The sequence below is a fragment of the Panulirus ornatus genome, chromosome 63 (assembly GCF_036320965.1).
Source record: "Panulirus ornatus isolate Po-2019 chromosome 63, ASM3632096v1, whole genome shotgun sequence".
Taxonomy (NCBI): Eukaryota; Metazoa; Arthropoda; class Malacostraca; order Decapoda; family Palinuridae; genus Panulirus; species Panulirus ornatus.
In genome coordinates this window covers 3,929,553-3,949,923 of record NC_092286.1, presented here as the reverse complement: position 1 = coordinate 3,949,923, position 20,371 = coordinate 3,929,553, and the positions used below count along the sequence as shown (strand labels likewise).

General features: G+C 45.9%; 1 protein-coding gene across 3 annotated transcripts in view; it reads right to left on the bottom strand.

The window, feature by feature from the left end:
• The window catches only part of stai (stathmin), a 73,115-nt gene extending 53,336 nt beyond the window's left edge, over positions 1-19,779 (bottom strand). Inside the window, exons 1-2 of one of the 3 annotated variants that reach the window (XM_071656772.1) lie at positions 19,535-19,779; positions 10,282-10,329 (exon numbers count right to left, since the gene is read on the bottom strand). In XM_071656772.1, the coding sequence (XP_071512873.1) occupies positions 10,282-10,329; positions 19,535-19,778 (292 nt within the window). In that variant the 5' untranslated portion in view covers position 19,779. Of the gene's footprint in view, positions 1-10,281; positions 10,330-10,936; positions 11,025-12,378; positions 12,470-19,534 lie in introns of those variants that run through there. The other 2 variants (XM_071656777.1, XM_071656778.1) reach the window with 2 other exon arrangements.
• Between the last annotated feature and the right edge of the window lie 592 nt (positions 19,780-20,371).

The following is a 20,371-nucleotide window of genomic DNA, read 5'->3' as shown; positions in this document are numbered from 1 at the left end:
TCTTGTGTATATATACGAGTCGAATCACAGTGTACCGCGTGATCTGAGATCTGCTAAAAACCACGAGATGTAATACATGAAAGTGCACTCTGAACCTACTGTGTTTGTTTTTTCTTTGTGAGTTATAAGTATTTCAGCAGGTCAATACAATAATCAATCAACTGAATATCTTCAAATAACCCTCCCTAAGGTTCTACAAAACATGTATCATTCTAACCACTTCAGAGATGCTGCTGCACAACGGACCAAAGTCTCTCTCCTTGACCGTGGATGAAGCTATGCCGTGGGGGTTGCCCACACCAGGCCATAATATTGGTAACGAAGAAGGATTTAAAAGGTGTGCACAGCCACCGTGCATGACGTGGCTAACTACGTCAAATTTAACTCCTTCAGTACGGGGGTGTACGACCGCTGGGCGATAGCGAGGCCTTCAAGTCACATACCACAATACCCATGGGATAGTACATACTCGTGCACATAATGGGAGCAAGGAAGGGGTGTTAATAGAGCACGCATTCAATACATATTTAAACATGTTTTCAGACCACAATGTCACAGTTCACATCCCCTCTCCCATCGGCAGAGACAGCGCTCGCCAATATTGTATAACCCTACGGAAACTCATCCTAAAGAGTGCTCCTCTTCAGGTATTACCGGCAGTGTGTTACCAAAACGCTGACTCGAGCGTCTTTCCCGTGTAACAGCGGTTATCAAATACCTCCACAATTTCTCAACTGTACGACGAAAACAGAAGTCTGGTTGTCCGCGATGACGTATAGAGGTAGCTTAACATACGATGCTCTTCGCGTCATTAACTCAGATTCGGCAAAGTACATGTCTGCAACATTAAAACCCTCATGGTAATATTGTCCGCCAAACATTCAGTCCAGATGATAAGAATGAGGAAAAGCTCTTTTACCAACGGACGTTGCTTCCGAGAACCGTTACGTGACAACAGCCACGTTGTTACATCGTTACGCTACGTTAAGAGGATTAATAACCACGGGTCAAGAATAAGTGAAGTGACCCCCCCCCCCCCTCTCTCTCTCTCTGCCAGCGTGAGATTCCCAAGGTTATGGAGGCGATGCGAAAATTCCGATGCGCGCGCACCGTATCCATCCCATGCTTTGCTGTACGGGCCAAACCAGCGGCGGTATCTTGCCATACCAGCTTCCAATGTACGTGCAAATGCGTGCAATCCAAGGAGTTCGTGCGTGAGAGCGTGCGGCCGTGCGCGCGTATGGTGTCTGTCAATGCAATCAATACCAGACACCGCCGCCAGTGTCTGCTGTCTGCTGTCTGGGGGAGGGACCCGTGCTCCCCGCCCCTCCTCCCACCTCTCTCTTGTTGCCCACCACACACACACACACACACACACACACACACATCCTCTCCACCAGCACATCACTCACCACCGCCACTGATAACACAGCCTTAAACACTTGCTTCCCAGCACGACGGGCGAGAATGATCGTCTATCTGCAGTGGGAGACAAGCAACAAACAAAGAGGGGCCTTTAAAGGTGTAGGTGGCATCCTACAGTGTAGTCCCAGGTTCATCCTACCATCACACACACACGTCATCGGCATCTCTGTCACCGCTCGTCGTCTGGGCCAAGTCTGGCAAGAAGACATCTGCTGGTGCAAGTTACAGACCAGAGGCCTTGTGCCCACCAGGACCATTAAGGGAGGAGGGGTGGGGATGGAAGTGGTGGTGTTGGGGGAGGGGGGGGGTTGGTGTGTCCAGCACCACTCACCCCCACCCACCCACCCCCCTCTCCGCCAAGGTTAACCGGTTAAAGAGACGAGAACACAACATCGGCCGCCTCCCTAAACCACACTTAAAACGGACCACATCTCTGCTCTATTGAGCACATGGTGCACACAACCCCAGCTGACGTTTGCCCCCACAGCAGCTCATGACTCGCGTCCCTCCATTAACTGGAAACCCTTGGGTGAGACGCCCTACGTGTGATGGTTGATCATCCACCTTAACTTTAAAGGGTCAGGTCGAGTTCGATGGTGGACGGGGGGTTAATTACTTATGCCCATCCTCCTACCATACATTACGCTCACTGGAACATCCCGCTAGTTCCTCAGGCAGCCTGACCTGACCTGACCTCCGACCCCCTTCAACAAGAACAAAGTCAAGATGAGGTCACTTAAAGCTCCCCCCCCCCCCCCACCAACCAGGCCAGGCCAGGGGGTTGGGGAAGCCCGCAGTGTAGGATGACAGATGGCGGGGAAGTTACAGGTCAGGCGCCGGACATGCGGAGGCAAGACGGGGATAGGACATTCCCAGGACAGGCGGGGCTAGGAGAGAGATCGTCCTAAGACAGACGGGACAGAGAAAGACCGTCCCAGGATAAGCAGGGCAAAGAGACAGAGACTGTCCCAGTACAAGAGGGGCAAAGAGAGAACTTTAGGGAGGCCGTCCTAAGACAGGCGGGTCCGAGAAAATGGATGCAGTCTTACGACAGGCGGGGCTAGGAAGAAACAGGCTCTCGCAAGGTCAGGCAGGGCTGGAGGGGGAAGGAAAGCTGTCTCATGCCAAGCGGGGCTAGGAGGGAAGGGAGGGAGGCTTCAAGGTAAGAGGTCGTAATATGAAAGGTGAGGCTTGGAGGGTAGAAGCGCCGTCCTAGGATAGGCGAGGATAGGAGGGGAAAGAGGCAGCCCCTGAACGGACGGGGCCAAGAGGAGGAGGAGGAGGCAGTCCCAAGATTGGCGGGGCTAGGAGGAGAGAGGGGCATTCCCACGACAGGCATGACTTGGAAGGGAGTGAGATTGTCGCAGGACAAGCGGGGCTAGGAGAGGGTAAGGCGTCCCAGGAAGGACGGAGCAAGAGAACGCTGGATACATGGCTAGGAGAGATAACACAAAACCTGGTTGTTTATGACGTTCATCTGCTAGAGGACAGTAACAATATGCCAAGCTGCGAATCTATTTACACAGTACAGAACGGTACTGCCCTACGATACACGTCTATACGTTCATAAAGCATGGTTTGATGATGATGATCCAGGATAGGTCCAGAGGACGTGATGCAGAAACCCAGAGAGGAGCAGACCGATAGCTGGAGTGATGCGGCGAGGCTCGGGACCGTACGATATAATCGGGGGTGAGGGGTGGGTGCCTGCCTGCCTGCCTGGGCCGGCCGGCCGGGGTGGAGAGGAGGGGAGTGGTTGTGGCACTCGTGCAGACATCGAGGAGCCTCCAGCACCAGGCCCCCGGCACCAGCTGGACAGGTGACACGAACACTGACGAGCGTTGCCTTCCTCCATCACCGGACCGACACTGACCCACCTCCCTCATGTTCACGTAAAGATTATAAAGATTCTACCTGCCACACTAAAGGCTTAGGTCGAGCATGACAGTTACTATCGTACGTCCGGGACTTCGACGAAATACTGAAAGGGCTGTAAAAGATATGGAAGACGGGCTACAAATTGAAAAGGTTTTCTGGAGAAAAAAAAAAAAAAACCCACATAAAAAAAGGACACGAGCGGGAAAATGAATTTCTAAGCTACACTGTAGGATAAGGAACATACATCACAAAGGATCATCCTTGAGCTGTCACCAGCCACAATAATCGTGTAGTAATCTGCCGAACAATACGTGGTCTGGGTAATGGCGAGAGAGAGGAGTACACACACACTAGCCACCAGGCCTTGGAAGGCGAAGCCTGGGCGATATACACAGAGTGAGGAAGAGAACCGAGCGAAGATCAACTGGGTCAAGTTTCGGGGTCAGATTGGGAGAGCCGATAAGCCAAACTGCTCTTGAAAATTCTCGAGTATCATACAGATCCCAGCTAGAAGTGTGAACAGTATTCCATACAGAGAATGATCGATCCTTTCATCATGTGAGGAACTGTAAGAACGAACCACTATACCCGCAGCAGTTAAGCTACAACTGCTACACACCAAGGCGAAATACCCGCAGAGCTGTGCATCACTAGTGTGTGTACACAGTCTACTTCTACAGGGCAACGTATGGTATTAATCAACTGTAGCGTCATCTTAGAAGTACGACTGTACGGTCAGCTGAGCAAGACGGCACGACCCTCGAGTATGACGGCCCGGCATTTGATCAAAGGCCGAGCCACTGTACTCCAAGGATCGTGCAGACATGTTCAAGGGTTGAAGGGGGAGGAGGGGTTAACAATGCAGGAGGAAGGGTGTGTATAAAGCAGGGTTTGGACGAGCAGGCAGAGAAGGATGAATGGCGAGGACGACGACGACCAACCAGTTATCGTACCTCGAGCATGGACGAACCACAGCTGGTGGTCCAGTGAGTCATGGGGGTGACCCCTTCCCCTCCGCCACCCCTCCCCGCACCGCAAGCCCCGCTCAACCCCACCCCCCTCACACACCCCGCAGACTGACGGGGCACACCCCAAAGTAACAGGCACAACCCCTCCCCCATACACTTGACGGGCACACTTGCACTGTAAGCCTGACGACAGAGAAATCGAAAGGATTATGCTCGTCAGGACCACGAGGTGCAGACCCCACGAGTACCACCAAAGACCAGGCGAATCACGCAAGCATTCAACCCACCACCCACCCCCAACACCAAAACTCCTCGCACACTACCATTACCTACAGACCCTATCACGTGCGCAGACCTCCCCAAATTACAGACTTCATCATAAAGACTTGCGCATACCCCGCAGACACTGACAAGAGAACAGACAATCAGGACACCAACACAGTGCCGCAGAACCCCCTCCCCCATGAAAAAAAAAAAAAGGGCCTACAGCCACAAGACCACAGACCCCACCCCCCACAGCCACAAGACTAAAGGCACAGACGCCCACAGTTATACGACAAAGAGCAGAGATATACAGCCACAAGACAAAGAGCTCATCCCCCACAGCTGCTCGAGAACAGACGCCCACATCCACAAACCAAAGAGCACAGACGCCTACAGCCACAAGCCAAAGAGCACAGACATCCACAGCCAAAGAGCACAGACGCCCACAGCCACAAACCAAAGAGCACAGACATCTACAGCCACAAGAAAAAAGAGTACAGACTCCCATTGCCACAAAACTTGCACAGACGCCCACTAGAGCCAAACAAAGCAACACCGCCTAATAACTTCACACTGTGTACGACTCTCCTTACTGCTACCCTTCCTCGATTTGTCGGACGTTACAGAAAAGTTTAGTCTGATCGAAATAATCCATCAAATAGTTTCCTATTCCTGTGCCACACTTATAACTCGCCGAGTTTCCAAGACTTAACCAAGCCACGATCAGCTCTCTCCCACTGTAGGTATCCAGTATAACATGGGAAGAGGATATTCCTCTCTATGCCTCGAATGCCATCCAAAGATAAGAGTCAGGGACTCAATAACGGGGTACAAATCATATTCCCTGTACATCTCCTCACAAAGCCTCCCCAAGACTCCAGATCTGAAAACACGAGCTGGGAAGTGAAGCTGAAGCTACTGCAAACAGTCATCGGAAGGAAGAACAGGGAGGTACAGCAGGGGGGTGGCATGTAACCACTCCCTTGAACGTAAGGAGGGGCTGTTGGAGGTTTGTATGTTCATTGAATGTGCGCGTTCATAGGCACTTTATTCGTGTGTGTGTGTGTATATATATATATATATATATATATATATATATATATATATATATATATATATATATATATATATAATCTATTTGGGTTAAATATTCCTATGAATATCAAACAGCAGCTTATCAAATATGGCATCAAGGCTTTTACACTACATCAGATTTCCGAGGTTCAATACCTGACAGCACATAAAGGCGAAGAGTGTGTGCCAGAAGTACAAGATATGGACCAAATCTTCACGAAGAGAACGGGAAACCCGCCCTTGACGGGCCGACCACGGAAAATACGGACCAAAGAAAACGAGTCTGCCATTGATTCAAGTGAGGCAAAGTCACACCGTAGAGTTAGTTGGTTAGCCTGGGCAAAACTAACCCCCCCCCCCCCCCCCGGAGAAGGACCGGCCATTCGCCTCAAAAAGAACCGACCGGTCCTTCGTCAGGATGACCCACCTCATCTCTTAAAGGTTCCACGTAAACCTTTCCCGATCATAGGGAAACAGAGAGATTGCAGAGCGATCGTAACCAACCACTTCGTCTACTACATATATATATACACACACACACACGGAATAAACATCACGGCTGTGTATTACATAACGCCCCGAGGTATGGGAGGGTTGGTGGGGAATGGGGGGGGGGGGGAGTGGGGAGGCGGCAGGAGCATGTGCTGGGGGAGATGACTCACCGTTTCCAAGAGAGGGAGACCTACGCTGGCGTTCAGGGAAAAACCCCCTTGGTAATGGCAAACTGGGGATGGCGTGGTGGAACTGGGATGACACGGTGATTGGGGGTGAAGAGGTAGCTAGTCCTGGGGTGTAGAGGAAGGGGAGATGACTGGTGCTTAGGTGTTGAGAAGCGCGACCTGATCCTAGGGTGCAGAGATGGGGAATAGCGATTGTCCTGGTGTGCAGAGAAGAAAGGGCAGGTCCTGGGACGAACGAAGGATAGAAATGACAGCCATGGAACTGACAAAGTGGATAAGGCCAGCCCTTAGTTAAACACGAAGGGGTAAAGCCGGCTCTTGGGTGAAAACGAGGGGGTAATGCCGGCCCCTGGGGCGGAGACGAAGGGGTGAGGCCGGTCCGAAGATGGAGATGAAGGGGTAAGGCCGGCCCTGGGGTGGAGACAAAGGAAGGCTCGTCCTGAGGTATAACCTAGGGGGATATACCAGTCACGGTGTGCATAGGAGAGGACAGACTGGCCCTAGGGTGCAGAGGGGATATACTGATCCTAGAGCAGACGAGGGGGAAGGGGGGAAAGACTGATCCTGGAATCGAGGGGGGAGTGAGGGGGGGGGATTGATCCCGGGATGCAGAGGGGGATATGCCGGTCCTGGGGTAAAGGGGGCTATTCAGAGCAATAAATTACTCCACGCTGCATCCCGTGAATGTGACAAAGCCTTTAACATTACAGCTTCAAACCTGAATACACGGTTGACATTTCACAATATACTGCACAAGAAATCTTTAACTTTCTAATTAAAGTAATGAAGAGCAAGATTCTGGGTAGCAGCAAGGCATCCACCCGATCCTTGTGAATGTAAAAATCTATTCAAAACAGGTTACCAGGACTTTTAGAGATCACGTGAAAAAAAATTAACAAGGTGGTGTTGTAAACGAGCATATAATCTTTTTCAAGATCACGTAAGAATCATCTCTCACACGAAATCATGATACACCAGCAATGGCTGAAAAGTCTATAACCTCAGCGTAAATGAAAATAACTGGTCAAGTGCAAATTTTGTTTTAAAAGGAAGCACCAGAATGAAAGGATGTACGTATATAAGCGAAAAAAAATATATAGAAATCCTTATTAGAATTACTGTAAAATCAAGCGAAGCTTCTACACATGGTGTATGCATGATATACATCCTTCCCACATTCGGTATATCAGCTACTGCCAGACAAAGCCTTCCGGCCTGTCTAGCTCATTATCATATAACCTTTGCCCCCCAAGAGCCCTTTCATGCTCCCGCTCAGATAAGTCTCCTCCTCCGCCCTTCCCACTCCTTTCACAGACACTCGCCCCCAACCCATCCACCTGCACACACATCATCCCATCCATTGAGCCCCTTTTGGCAAGTCATGACGAGTTTCTCAGGTACCTCTTTTTATGAAGTCATGACCTGTTTTCCCCGGTAGGTAATTCCCGTAGCCTGGATGGCACAGCGCGGCGGCGCCGCCAACCGTCTCCATATAAGGCAGGCGGGACCGTTGGCTCGGCGGGGTTCCGTGCCCAACGTCTTTCCTCGTCGGTACGGGACGCCCCAACGCTCCCCGCCCGCTCCCCAGCCTCTCATCAATTACTTGCACTTGACGTATTTCAAATTAGTGGAGCCCAGTATATACCCCCGCCCGTTTTAATAAACTTAAAAACAGAGAGCCCCTTAGAAAGAAAGAGAAGGAATGCGTTGTTAATGTTTAAATAAATTATCTTTAATCATGAAATATTATTGACGTCACTGGAACCCCCCCCCAAAAAAAATTAGGAAGCATTCCTCCCTCCCAACAACATAATCAGAAACAAGATCTTTCCTGCCGGCACACGCCACTTCCTAATCTAAAGGATTCCAAAACCTTACCACAGAAGTGATAGTTACAGATCCAACGAGCCAAGGGCAATATGGCAGCATGTTACAGCTCTGACTGATCCTCGGTCGTCCAGGTGAGGGGGAGGAGAATAAAAAGAGGATCACAGGCCCTTGCGACTCAAATGCTCACGCGTTCTTGTGTCCAATGTCAGTAACAACTCTGCTACCAAGAGAGCCTAGTATTCAACTCCTGATCTACCGTAACCTCAATAAACGCTCGAATACGACAGTATGACACCTGAGAAAGATGGTCTAAACCCTCCGACATGACGGGTTGGGTCAAAGGTCACGCCATCGCACCATCTAGTCAAGAAGCAAAGCCCCTAAAATAAATCACCTAGAAAACTGGGACTTACCAAGTTGGACATTCCATCTGGTAATTTTCTAATTAATACTCAGTATGCAGGGTATCTGGATCAAAACATTAATAACCCCTAACCATACCTTAAAAAAAAAGGCAGATAAACACCATCCAACTGTGAGCCTTTGCCATATATAATTCTATAAAGAACTTGAAATCATAGGCCCTACTAAAATTGAGAAACTGGGAAAGGTTCTATAAATTTCAAACACAACAACGTTCATTGATATTTATATATATATATATATATATATATATATATATATATATATATATATATATATATATATATATCCTAAAGTATAGAGGCCTCCCAGAACACGGGTAGACAGGTATAAAATTATGCATCTTCAAATTTCAGGTTACGTAATGACCCACATTCACTTCCCTATTTGCATTACTTTCATCATTCCTTAAATGCTGAAAAGGTCAGGGTCTGCCATGCAAATACGTTGCACGATATATTGTCATACAATACCTACCATGACCATCGACGATCACAATTACCCAAGCTTCCATATGTTTTGTCATTACTAGACTAAGGATTACTGGGTCAATTCATTAAATATTAACACGAAACCTATAATCAATGCCTTGAAATAAATGAAAACTATACCCTACTAATTCATGTTTCTCCTAGATCTTCAGACAGCTATAGATTTGTAAATTCACCTTTTATCGATTCAGCAAATACCTAAAATGTCAAGCCAGTCTAATGGTTAACAGTAATCAAGGACAATGCAAATTGAAAATATGACAGCCCACAGGAAGACCCTAAGCCAATGCTCAGCAAAATGTCAAGAGAGAAAGCCGTTCTTTTATCTACTCAGGATGCTGGCTTCACAACAGACATCGATTTCCTGCCTTCAATGGATGAGCAGGGTGACCAGGTGCCGTGATATGTCGCCTACAGGTCGACCTTCTCAACACATCCCGCGTTAGCAATGCAGTCACGTGTACTACATATATATGGAGATAAATCTAGTAGTCTGGAAACTGCCCGTCACGCCTAACTACAGTACCGAAAAAAAAAAAAAAAAACTCATGAAAGAACTACATGACTTACCACATCAATCTCACTGCAGTATATGAACTTGCAAACAAACAGCATACGTAAATACGTATGCCAAAATTTAAGACAAATCTATTTCTCTAGAAACAAGATATTGTACAAGTTACTTTAAAAATGGCAATTATTAGTCAATTAAGCGTCATTAATCTCAAGCACGACGGTACGATCCTAAGGCACACTGGCATGAAATATGACCTGACCCTTAGGAAAGATCAAAGTCTAAGCCTTCACGCCGAGGGGTCATGCCGCCGTTCTCAAGTGTCGGTCCGTCGTGTTCATGGTGTAAAGTTCCTAAAGGAATCCTAAGGGCAGGGGTGGAGACGCCGCCGGCCGGGCCTGTCAATCAATACAGGTGACCAGCAACAACCTTCACACCAACCCCGGGACAAGAATCTTGTTCTTAATCCACAACATCCCACAGTATCCCCAGTCACCTGCACACATTGCAGGGAAACTGAGTGAAATATGAAAATGTATGATAATATCAATATGAATGATAAGGCGATGCTAACATAAGAGATCATGACAATTTATGCGGGAATAAAAGTTAAATGCATTTGGATCATTACATGAAATGGCAGAAATGACATAATTAAGAGGTGAATGGCAAGGGCACGAGGAGGCCACAAGAGCCAATTAGCGATCTTGTGCTGATCAGTATTCAATACTCACATTCTTTGTTGGCAGCGGTGGATGAAGACATCTTGGCAGCTGATTTGTCTGTAAAATTAAGAGAAAAGACAATTAACTGTGGCTCCAAACATTTATAAAATATAATTTGTGTAATTCAGCCTACCAATCCTACTACTGTTACTACTGTCGTAAGTGCAATACATAGCGTACCAAACTATACAAAATACTAATTAAATCTTTCTACAATTAACAATGTTAGAAATAGTCAGACGATCCGCAACTACAAAATCACTCAACAAGCTTCCGAAAGAAATAAAACATGGCAACACCGCCCTTAGACTCCTACAACCCCAAGCATTATCAGCAAAAACAAATGGGGGTCAATTAAGTTCCACACCGACTCATTACTCAAGTTTCCGATAATCGAACCCTCATTTTTTTCCTCTCGGGAAGGGGGCACTGAATTATCTTACACTTCCCTCGCATAAATGATGAAACCGCGTGGTCGGTCAGTGGCAAGATTCAGTTACAGTCTGCTTCTGGCTAATTTCCGTTCAGATGATAAAGTTATGGAATGTCATTCTGTAAACCACTTTAATATAAAAATAATACCACACTAAAAAACAAAAAAATGGGTACATCATGTGCACTCACTACTCCCAGTGTGACACCGGTTCGTCCACAGTTATTTTACCTTTATCAAGAATTACGTCTACTCGCAGCGACCTGCTGAAGTCGACCACCTGCACAAGACGACCACCGTCCATGACTGTCCGCCTTATCGAGGCCTCAGCACGTGGTCTTAACCCAGTTCCAACATGGCGGCACTATAACATAACCCCCTTATACGGACCGAGACTCCTGCAACGGTCAAAATCGCTTTGCGCGAGGACGGTTTCCACTGTGTGACATATCAACACCTACACTTAATGTGAACGGGTTATACCAGTTCTCGTTTTCTGTGAACTAAACGCAAAAAGTGTACTTGGACATGTATGAATTTATTAAGCGGGGCGTACTATACCTGTGATGCGGCGAGGATGGGAGAGTGCGAGACGAGTCGGGTGGGGGCGGGATCCTGATTTGCCAAAACGGAGCCTTCAAAAATTTCCGGAATAGCTTGAAAAGCTTCAAACTTTGTTTTTGTTATCTTGGACACAGTTTACTAGCGTCAAAACTGGAGAGCGGGTAAGCGGATACCTGGCAGGTGACGACAGGATAGCCGTGGGGGGTTGTGTGCGGTAAGCGAGCAGGGGGGCTTGGGGGCACTGCGGCAAGAAAACCGGCACCACCACCACGGCAGGAGTAACAGAAGGCGGGGCGCTTCTGTGGTTGGCCACACGCCCCCATCCGGTTTATATACAGTACCACACCCACCCTAGCCCCCCCCGACACCATACACCTGCATAAACCAACTGGTTAGAACACCTGCACCTCCGCATCACCAGGTAAGCACGGGTCGGTGCTTCTAAAGCACGAAAACGGAAATCATAAAACTCATGGCAGACGGGGGCTTTCGGCAACACTTTGACCCTTCGCTTTCATTGAGCCATGAGCTCTCTCGTAACCCGACGTAAGGGGTTTACAACTCCGTGGAGTATATTACATTACACCTTGCACCGTAATACCAAGGTCAGCATACCGAGGCATGCGGCAGGCAATGTTATAATCCTGGTTCTGAACGGAATACCGGTTACATAACAGGCTCGTCATACCCTCCGACACTACGACTAGGTTCATGGCACTCTGAACACAACCACTCAAGGTGTTGGGTCTGGCGACACGTGTTTGCGGCACCTGCCACAATGATCAATACAATGGGGCAGTATGGTGGAGTAGTGAGTGCCCCCGGACCAACCTGTCACACCCTAACACATGGAACTACTACTACAACAAGAACACCAAGAAACAAGTCGAACACATTCTTGTTACACGTGAAACGATCTCAACGCCGGCAGTACTAAAATACATACACAATAGCAGTACGCTTATCCAATAGTTATATAATATACATCACAAAAAAAGTAAAATAGTGCAAAGATATTTGAATGGCTTCTTTTGACATGCCAAGATCAGTCGTTCGCCTCGCCTCTCTACCCTGTCAATCTGCCGCAATATCACGCTTCTAGGTATTACCTGGGCTTCTGCTGTTGCTGGTGTCGAGAGCTGGTTTGCGTGCCGCCGCCTCTGGCCTGAAAGTCACCTGCACCATACAAACCCGTCTCAGGTATTTTGTGATCGCTGGCAACTCGGGAGTTAGCAGGTTCCATGTCTACTACTTTCCTACCATAGACATCATTACCCGCGGAACCCAATACTGATGCAGGCACCAGCAATCGTCACGTGAAACGTAATTATACTACTACCCTGACAAGCATTATGCGAATTCTATACCATATTCGATGATGGGGGGACATTAATAGGCTGCACATGGAAAGGAACCGGTTATGAAAACCAACCAGTAATCTGGTTTGGCAATAAACTTCATAAAGCCGTTTATCATGCTAGGTTCTTCCAACAAACTTCTGCATTGCTAGCATTCCAAACACTCGAGGAAAGCACACACCACTGACTAAAGAATGCAAGTTTCTGAGAGAAAACCAAAAACAAAATTTGCTTAAATCGTCCTCAATCGTCTAAATATATATAAAGGAGTGGAGCCTCATCCCAAAATCCTCCCAGTACTGTACAAGTAGAGTTGCGGTTCGACGCTGCTGCATCGACCCCGTACGAACTCAAACCGCAACACTAAACAGCCCCATCCCTACTATTCCGAAAATCAATTAAAAGTTTGCATAAACCTAGTTTTTGTATAGAAAATTCAACCTTTCACACTAAGCTCACTTTTGTATGGTTCTTACATTTTCAGTCTTGAGCCGCAATTAATTCCATAAACCATTAATTACACTAATTACCTAACAGCTTTTCCCACATTCACAGGGTAGCATTAGGAACAGACAAATCCGTAGACTGAAAACATAGTCCCTTAACCTGTGTTGTATCACGAAGAACGTGTCTACCGGTCACAGAAAAGACCCACATACTGCACATAAAAACACACACACATATCGCGATTCTGAACTTGAAACAATTTAGATAAACCAACTAAATTTCAAACACATACATAAACAGGCAACTGACTGCAACATCAAAACAGCAATGTCTAGTTATTCACACAACAAACTTAACCAGTAATACAAACAAATCACATAGAATGTAGGTTCACAGGCCGCACCACAAGGCACGGCAGGATGCAAAGCCGCACCACAAGGCACGGCAGGGTGCAAAGCCACACCACAAGGCACGGCAGGGTGCAAAGCCGCACCACAAGGCACGGCAGGGTGCAAAGCCGCACCACAGGGCACGGCAGGGTGCAAAGCCGCACCACAAGGCACGGCAGGGTGCAAAACCGCACCAAAGGGCACGGCAGGGTGCAAAGCCGCTCTACAAGGCACAAAGCTGCACAAAAGGCACGGCAGGGTGCAAAGCCGCACCACAAGGCACGGCAGGGTGCAAATACACTCTACAAGGCACGGCAGGGTGCAAAGCCGCACTTCAAGGCACATCAGGGTGCAAATCCGCACTACAAGGCACGGCAGGGTGCAAAGCTGCATTACAAGGCACGGCAGGGTGCAAAGGCGCACTATTGGGTGCAAAACATTACTACGGGGCACGGCAGGATGCAAAGCCGCATTACAGGGCACTGCAGGGTGCAAAGCAGTGTTACAGGGGAATGACTGGGTCCAAAGCCGCATTGCAGGGCATGGCAAGCATCAAAGCAGCATTACAGAGGACGGCAGGGTGACAAGCCGCATTACAGAGGATGGCAGGATGCAAAACCGCATTGCAGGGGGCGGCAGGGTGCAAAATCTTATTATAAAGAAAAGTATAATCCTACATTTCAGGGATAGGAGTATAAGGGTTAGAAAATGCAAAGCCAATTTACAGATAGGGATGCAAAGCCTCATCACGGGATGGGGTAGCCAAATAAAGCCAGTAGTGGTTGAGCCGATAACTGGTCACGCCCCTAAAAGGGCAGAATTTAGAAAGAGCCGCTAGGCTGCTGGGTCTAGGAAGATACGATAGACCGACCTAACTCCTCCAGGGAAAGGATCAGATCACTTAACAGCAGAGATGGAACTGAAGACTGCACTGCAACAAGGCGATAAGACTATGCGAGCTACTGAAATTAAGATGGGAGAGGAAATCTGGCCATAACTCATGCACTGATAGGGGTGGAGGGAGTAGAGTCACACATACAGCGGATAGGAGGAAAATTGAACCACTGCAAGTAAGCTTTAAGAGGACGCAGAGCTACAGCAAATCTGCTGAAGGGCACGCCTTGACACCAATTCAGCAAAGAGGGGAAACTGTGCCACTGCAACAATATAAGGGAGCCAGCCCACCGCAACGATGGGGAAAGTATGTTAAGACTACTGGAGGGAGATCATGTTCAAGCAACATAAGGAACTAGTTTCATGCAGTGGGTAAAAGAGAGGAACAAAGTCACTACAATGGAGAAAACACTTTGCTACTCCAAGAACCGTGAGTATGGGACGCTATGCCAGTCTGAAGGGTGGGGAGAGAAAACTGGGCCACTACAGGAGCAATGGAAGAGGGATACGAAGTGATCGAGATGTACAGAAATAGCAGGAAGACGCAAAGCTACTGGAAAAGCGAGAGGACTGCAAAAGCGGTGTTCATGGAACGGTAAAGAAAAAAAAAGTAACGTAACAAGCCATAGCAACGAGTGAAACTCAAAACCATACAGAAAAAGATACAACGCAGGATTTGAAGCATGCCATGAATTAGGTACATTCTAACGCATGGTGCGCATATAAAAGCCTTGTGAGGTTATCTATCCAGTTTCTCAACATTTTCTTATGTCTTAATGAACACAAACCCACCTTTACAGTGGTTCTCATCCCGACGACCATTATGCCAAACTTCAATCTTGCAGAACGAGCTTTTACAGCGGAAACAAGGACCATAAACAGGGACAGCAACTGATTATACCCACCACACCTTGAGGTTGGAGCAAGGATTGTTTAAGTCTACCTCACACATATCGTTCAGTTGCATACAAGCCTACAGGCCAGCCAAAGAGAAATGTGCATTATGAATAATTTTTGCCTAAGAATGTTTAGCAAATAGCTATTACCCAATCAGAAAACCGGAAACCACATCAGTGAACCCTGCCAACATGATGGTCAGGAGGACCAACCCCCTGACGAAAGAAAACGCTCACCACATTCCTGTAGTTATCTGGATCAATGAAGGCTAGACATAGTAGCGCAAGGTAGCCGAAACACCTGCAGCACCGCATGCGAATACTATCACAAGACTACTACCACAAAAAGGGGGGGAAACCGGATGCCTTCAACGGTTACATAACGTTCCTGAATCACTCGGAACATTAAACATCTAAGATTTTAAAGTTACCCCAATATCGTCCAAGGGTAAACTGAACCGTTCAGTCGACCTCTAACAGATGTAGTCATGGCACTTTGTTACCAGGCAGTGTTGCTCCCGCAAGGCCATCTCACGTAGCCAATGAGGAGACTGTGTGCATGATGCGGGGGTGGAAAGGAGAGGCACACCAAGCTCAGGATCTCAGCGACTCCAGACAAGGGGTCATTCACCCTACCACCCTGCAGACTCCCGACTCCCAGCAGTATTTTCTCTAATTACCAGAGATAACACCCCCCCCCCCCACGTCTTCCTCTCCTACACACGAAGGGAATAAACCGAACAAGGAAGAAGGAAATGCAGATAGCATAAAGCACGATGGAGATGCTTCAAGAAGTGGGACCTCACGTGTATAAAACTTAGCCGTACAACCAGACGTTAACACACCACCTCACACAGGACAGACATTACATGGCACAATGATAACATACATTAACCAGTAACTTATTTGTTGATGGATTCGTTTGATACAACGTTGATTTCCAGTGACTTGCAAAAGTCAAGTTTTTTAAAAGAAAATCCTCAGCTACAAAAAAATAAACATCGAATTACAGATATTTTAGGTCAATATATCCAATGACATACAAATACTCCAAGTTAAAGCAATATAAACAATTCACGGACTGGAGAGATGAATCGCGTGAAAGACGTGTCATCCTGTACTAAGCTTCATCTACACTGTCACGGGCTAGCACGCAAGGAACCCCACAGGAAGTCCACAAGTGAAACGCATATGCCCTTGGGCTGGGAGATCGTCTACCGCAACTTTCCCACAACGTAGCACTGATGACCCTCAATCAGTCACAGTCTGTTGACCACAGGTCCTCAACTTGTTCCCCTAACATTCTGTATAACAAAATTTGGTGGAAAACTGTTCTACATCTTTAAACTGCATTTGAAAAGGTAAATGATGCACTTTGCGCTGTCCTGTGACCACAGATGTCAGGACACCGTAAGCTGAAACTCCATTTATAAGTCAGAGGACTTAACTTTTCAACTCGGACGTAAAGTTCTTGAGAAATCTTTTCTTCAAACGAGTTCCATGTACAATTAATCTAAATGTAGTTTACCCAGCCAATCACTGTAGTGTTGATAACGTTCATACTCCCCTCGAAGTTTACAGGAGTCGCGGAACCCATTTTACGATAACTATAGTGTAAACAGTTTCAGCCTGGATAATCGAGTATCTACATTTTTTCCCATTATCTTGTAAATTCAAACATTATGCCTCGGAAATCCTCAACGTTAGCTCTAACCAGCAAAGATGCTGGAAAGACGCGGAACTGATAATCTTACCACATATACTAATACAACTGAACATTCCGGCAAGATACAATGTCAGCCGACAATGTAATTCTAGGTTCAACAGAGAGACCCACCTCTTGAGGTTGTACACGAGGTCACTTCACTAGCATAATAGCTCGAGATTCCTATCCCCTTGCCACAAAAGCTTTGTGACAGTTTCTTTCCACCCTATCAAGCCTGTGCAGCCCTATGGGGAAAAGTGTATCGCAATTTATGTGGCTAGAGATAGTTTTAACTCTGGAAATCCAAATATTAAAAAACGTGTTAATCTAATTGTACTCATAGTCGTCCAAGACAAAGTCACATGTACTTTCTGCAAAATTATTGCACCATAAACCAACAACGCTTAGAACAAATGAACTCGCCAGAACCAAAAACAGAACGGTAAACTTCTCTAAAAATTCTGTTCTCAAACATTCAAACGAATACTACATGAAAGCTTAAGAACAATTAGTAAACGAAATCCTTCATACACTAACTTTCTCATGCTAGCTATTTTTGGTGCTCACGAGTATTCTACTCCCAAAATAAAATTCTAGGCTAGACTAGGTTAGGTTTGAACCCTTACATAGAAAACGGAGTAAAGGGCATACCTTCAGGTACCATTTTATGACATCGCAGTCCATCCTCACCAGATACTACCATCATACTCGTTGCTATTAACCAAAAGACGTCACAGGCACAAAGTCTACCCCTATTAAATAATTACTACAATAGTCGAGGGAAACTTGCACACTAAAAACATGTTCATTGTCTACAGTTTTTAATGCGAGGAACATTAAATGGTAATGGTAATGTATCAGGTTAATTCAACCACTAAACTTTCGGTATTGTTAGATTGAGGATCGTGATCTGGAGTTACTACTTACATTTCTAATTTCAGGTTAGTGGAAGAAATGAAAATTGGAAAATATTCCGTCGAAATACGTAAAACAACCTACCTTAAACCTTCCCTAGCAGCAGCTTTATATACCAGAAGTGGTTTGCTGCTGGGGAGATAGTACAGTAATGACCGAGGGGAGGCTAGGCAGTGACGCGAACAGCACCCGTTTTTCTTGTTTACGTTTGTGCGCACTTTGTCCAGTCTTTGCTCATCAGAATTACACAATACTCTTTGCTAGGTAACAAAAACTCTTCATAGGTTTCGTCCATTTTTAATGTGTAACGTGTTTAAACGTTAATACCAAATTTTTCCCCAATAATAACCACAGTGTCACCACCTAATCCAGGATCGTATAGATAAATGCTTAAAACTATTCCCCTCAGCTTATTCTCTTCTCTGATGACCCATACAACTGCAATATCATTAGGTACGAAGGTGGCCCACCTGAACAGATTATCTAATGTTAAACCATCAAAAGTGCAACACGAATGTGAAAACAGAATCCTTTAAATTCATAAATTCTGAATCAAATTCCTCTCAGCCCTTTGGAAACCAAAAACCTCCCTTAGCTTAAACGGGCAATAGCAAGTATCAATACTTTTATATAGTTCTCATTTCCGCAGAAAAATTATATTATATACTACTGGGTGAAGTTTTGAATATTCAGTTACATGCACTTTAATAGTGACCAATAACAAATGTCTTGGACAATGACTGCAAGCCTCGCTGTATTCCCTAGTTATTAAGTGTACTTTGATCAACGTTCTTACAATATATTCGAGTAACCACGCGCAAAATAAAAGCATAAATCTGGTGGCAGCTCTACATAAAGTCCCTAACCTTCCAGTCATCCAAATTAAGCTGTGTATCTCAGATGACAACAGTGTGAGGCCTGGAGCGAGGTGATAGAGGCCGGCGAGGAGGACCACGGTGGAGCCCCGCAGGGCAGGTGGCTGGAGCAGTCTGTCTCGCCTGCCACCTTTCCATAACAACGATCCATAATAACCGAAGCCTAGCCATGAAACTAAAGCTGCTTACTTTAATTCATCTCATTTATTCGATCCAATTACAGCATGTCATTACGGTAACATAGTAAGAGCTTGTTTCAACCTAAAGCAAATTTACAATGGAAATACACAAACAGCAAACCACATGTACTCTTCACACAAAAGAAAGCCTGTCCAAGATACCCAACACTCAACCGCTTCACAAACAAAGTTTCGACAGAACTTACCACTAAACATGTGCTTAAACATATCATTTATCTACGACGAATTTACTCATCTTAGCCAGACAAATTTAATTGCCACTACTTCAAATTTACAGAAATGAAGCTAAAATGACACAAAATTATAACCACTATACCTCCACTAACTTTTAAAATAGTAACTACCTTAAAATTTAGTAGACATCCACCATAAGGAACTTTCAGGAAAGCAACTTTTGGAATCTTAAAAGCATTAAGTAATGATCTCTTAAAATGTGAAAATGTCCGGCAGTAAGGCAGGCAGCCATGAACACCACGTTCCCCAAACACGAAAATCATACTTCCTATACTTTGCCATTTCAAGTAGTTCACCTTTATCTAACCACATGAAATTTCATCTCAAACTCGAGAAACAATTTTAAACTTACTTGATACAGGATAAGCAGCAAGGAGAACGTCCGTCGTACAAACGACACTAAAACCAAAGCTAGTTATGAACAGCTCCCCGCCGTCGACAACGCATATATGCCGCCAAAACATCCTCGACAAAGCTCCGAGGGACAATATGTAAGCCAGCCTCTGATTGGTAGAGAGGTTGAAGCAACACACAACAATAACTGTGATTGGTTCATCCGAATCCTCCGCGCCAGGTTTAAATGCCTTTATGGTCATGTGGCTGATTAGGAGAATTTTCTTTTAGCTTACGTCTATTTTCATATTGATCTCGTTTATTTACATTCTATGTAATAAATTTCCTCCTCTTCTTTGGAAAGAAAAACTCTTGTCATGCTTCAAAATACAGGAAATTGTTTCAATGTGACATAAACTGTAAATTCTTATTTCAACAACAACAGCACAATTTTGAAATCTGTTTATGCGCTCGGAGGAAAATGAGCGAGAAGTGAGACAGGACGTTACCATCCCGCATCAGGTTTATGTGGGAGTTTCGTCTGACATTGACTGGGATATTTTCACTATTGTTATTTGATGGATTTTCTTGTCGATAACTAGCCAAATCTTTGACTTATGTATCAAAATTCTTTACCAGTAACTAGTAATTCCCAATTTACTAGGCATTTTCAAGAAACAAATGCAAGTCTCTGAAATAACGGTAGACTCTCAGAGAGAGGTACTGCGTTTGAACGTTTAGAAATTGTAATCCTCGTTATATTGTTGTTATGGTCATTACGATTCGAGTCATGTTGTTGTAATGGTCATTACACTTCTAGTAACACTGTTGTTTAAGTCACTGTAATTCTAGTCTT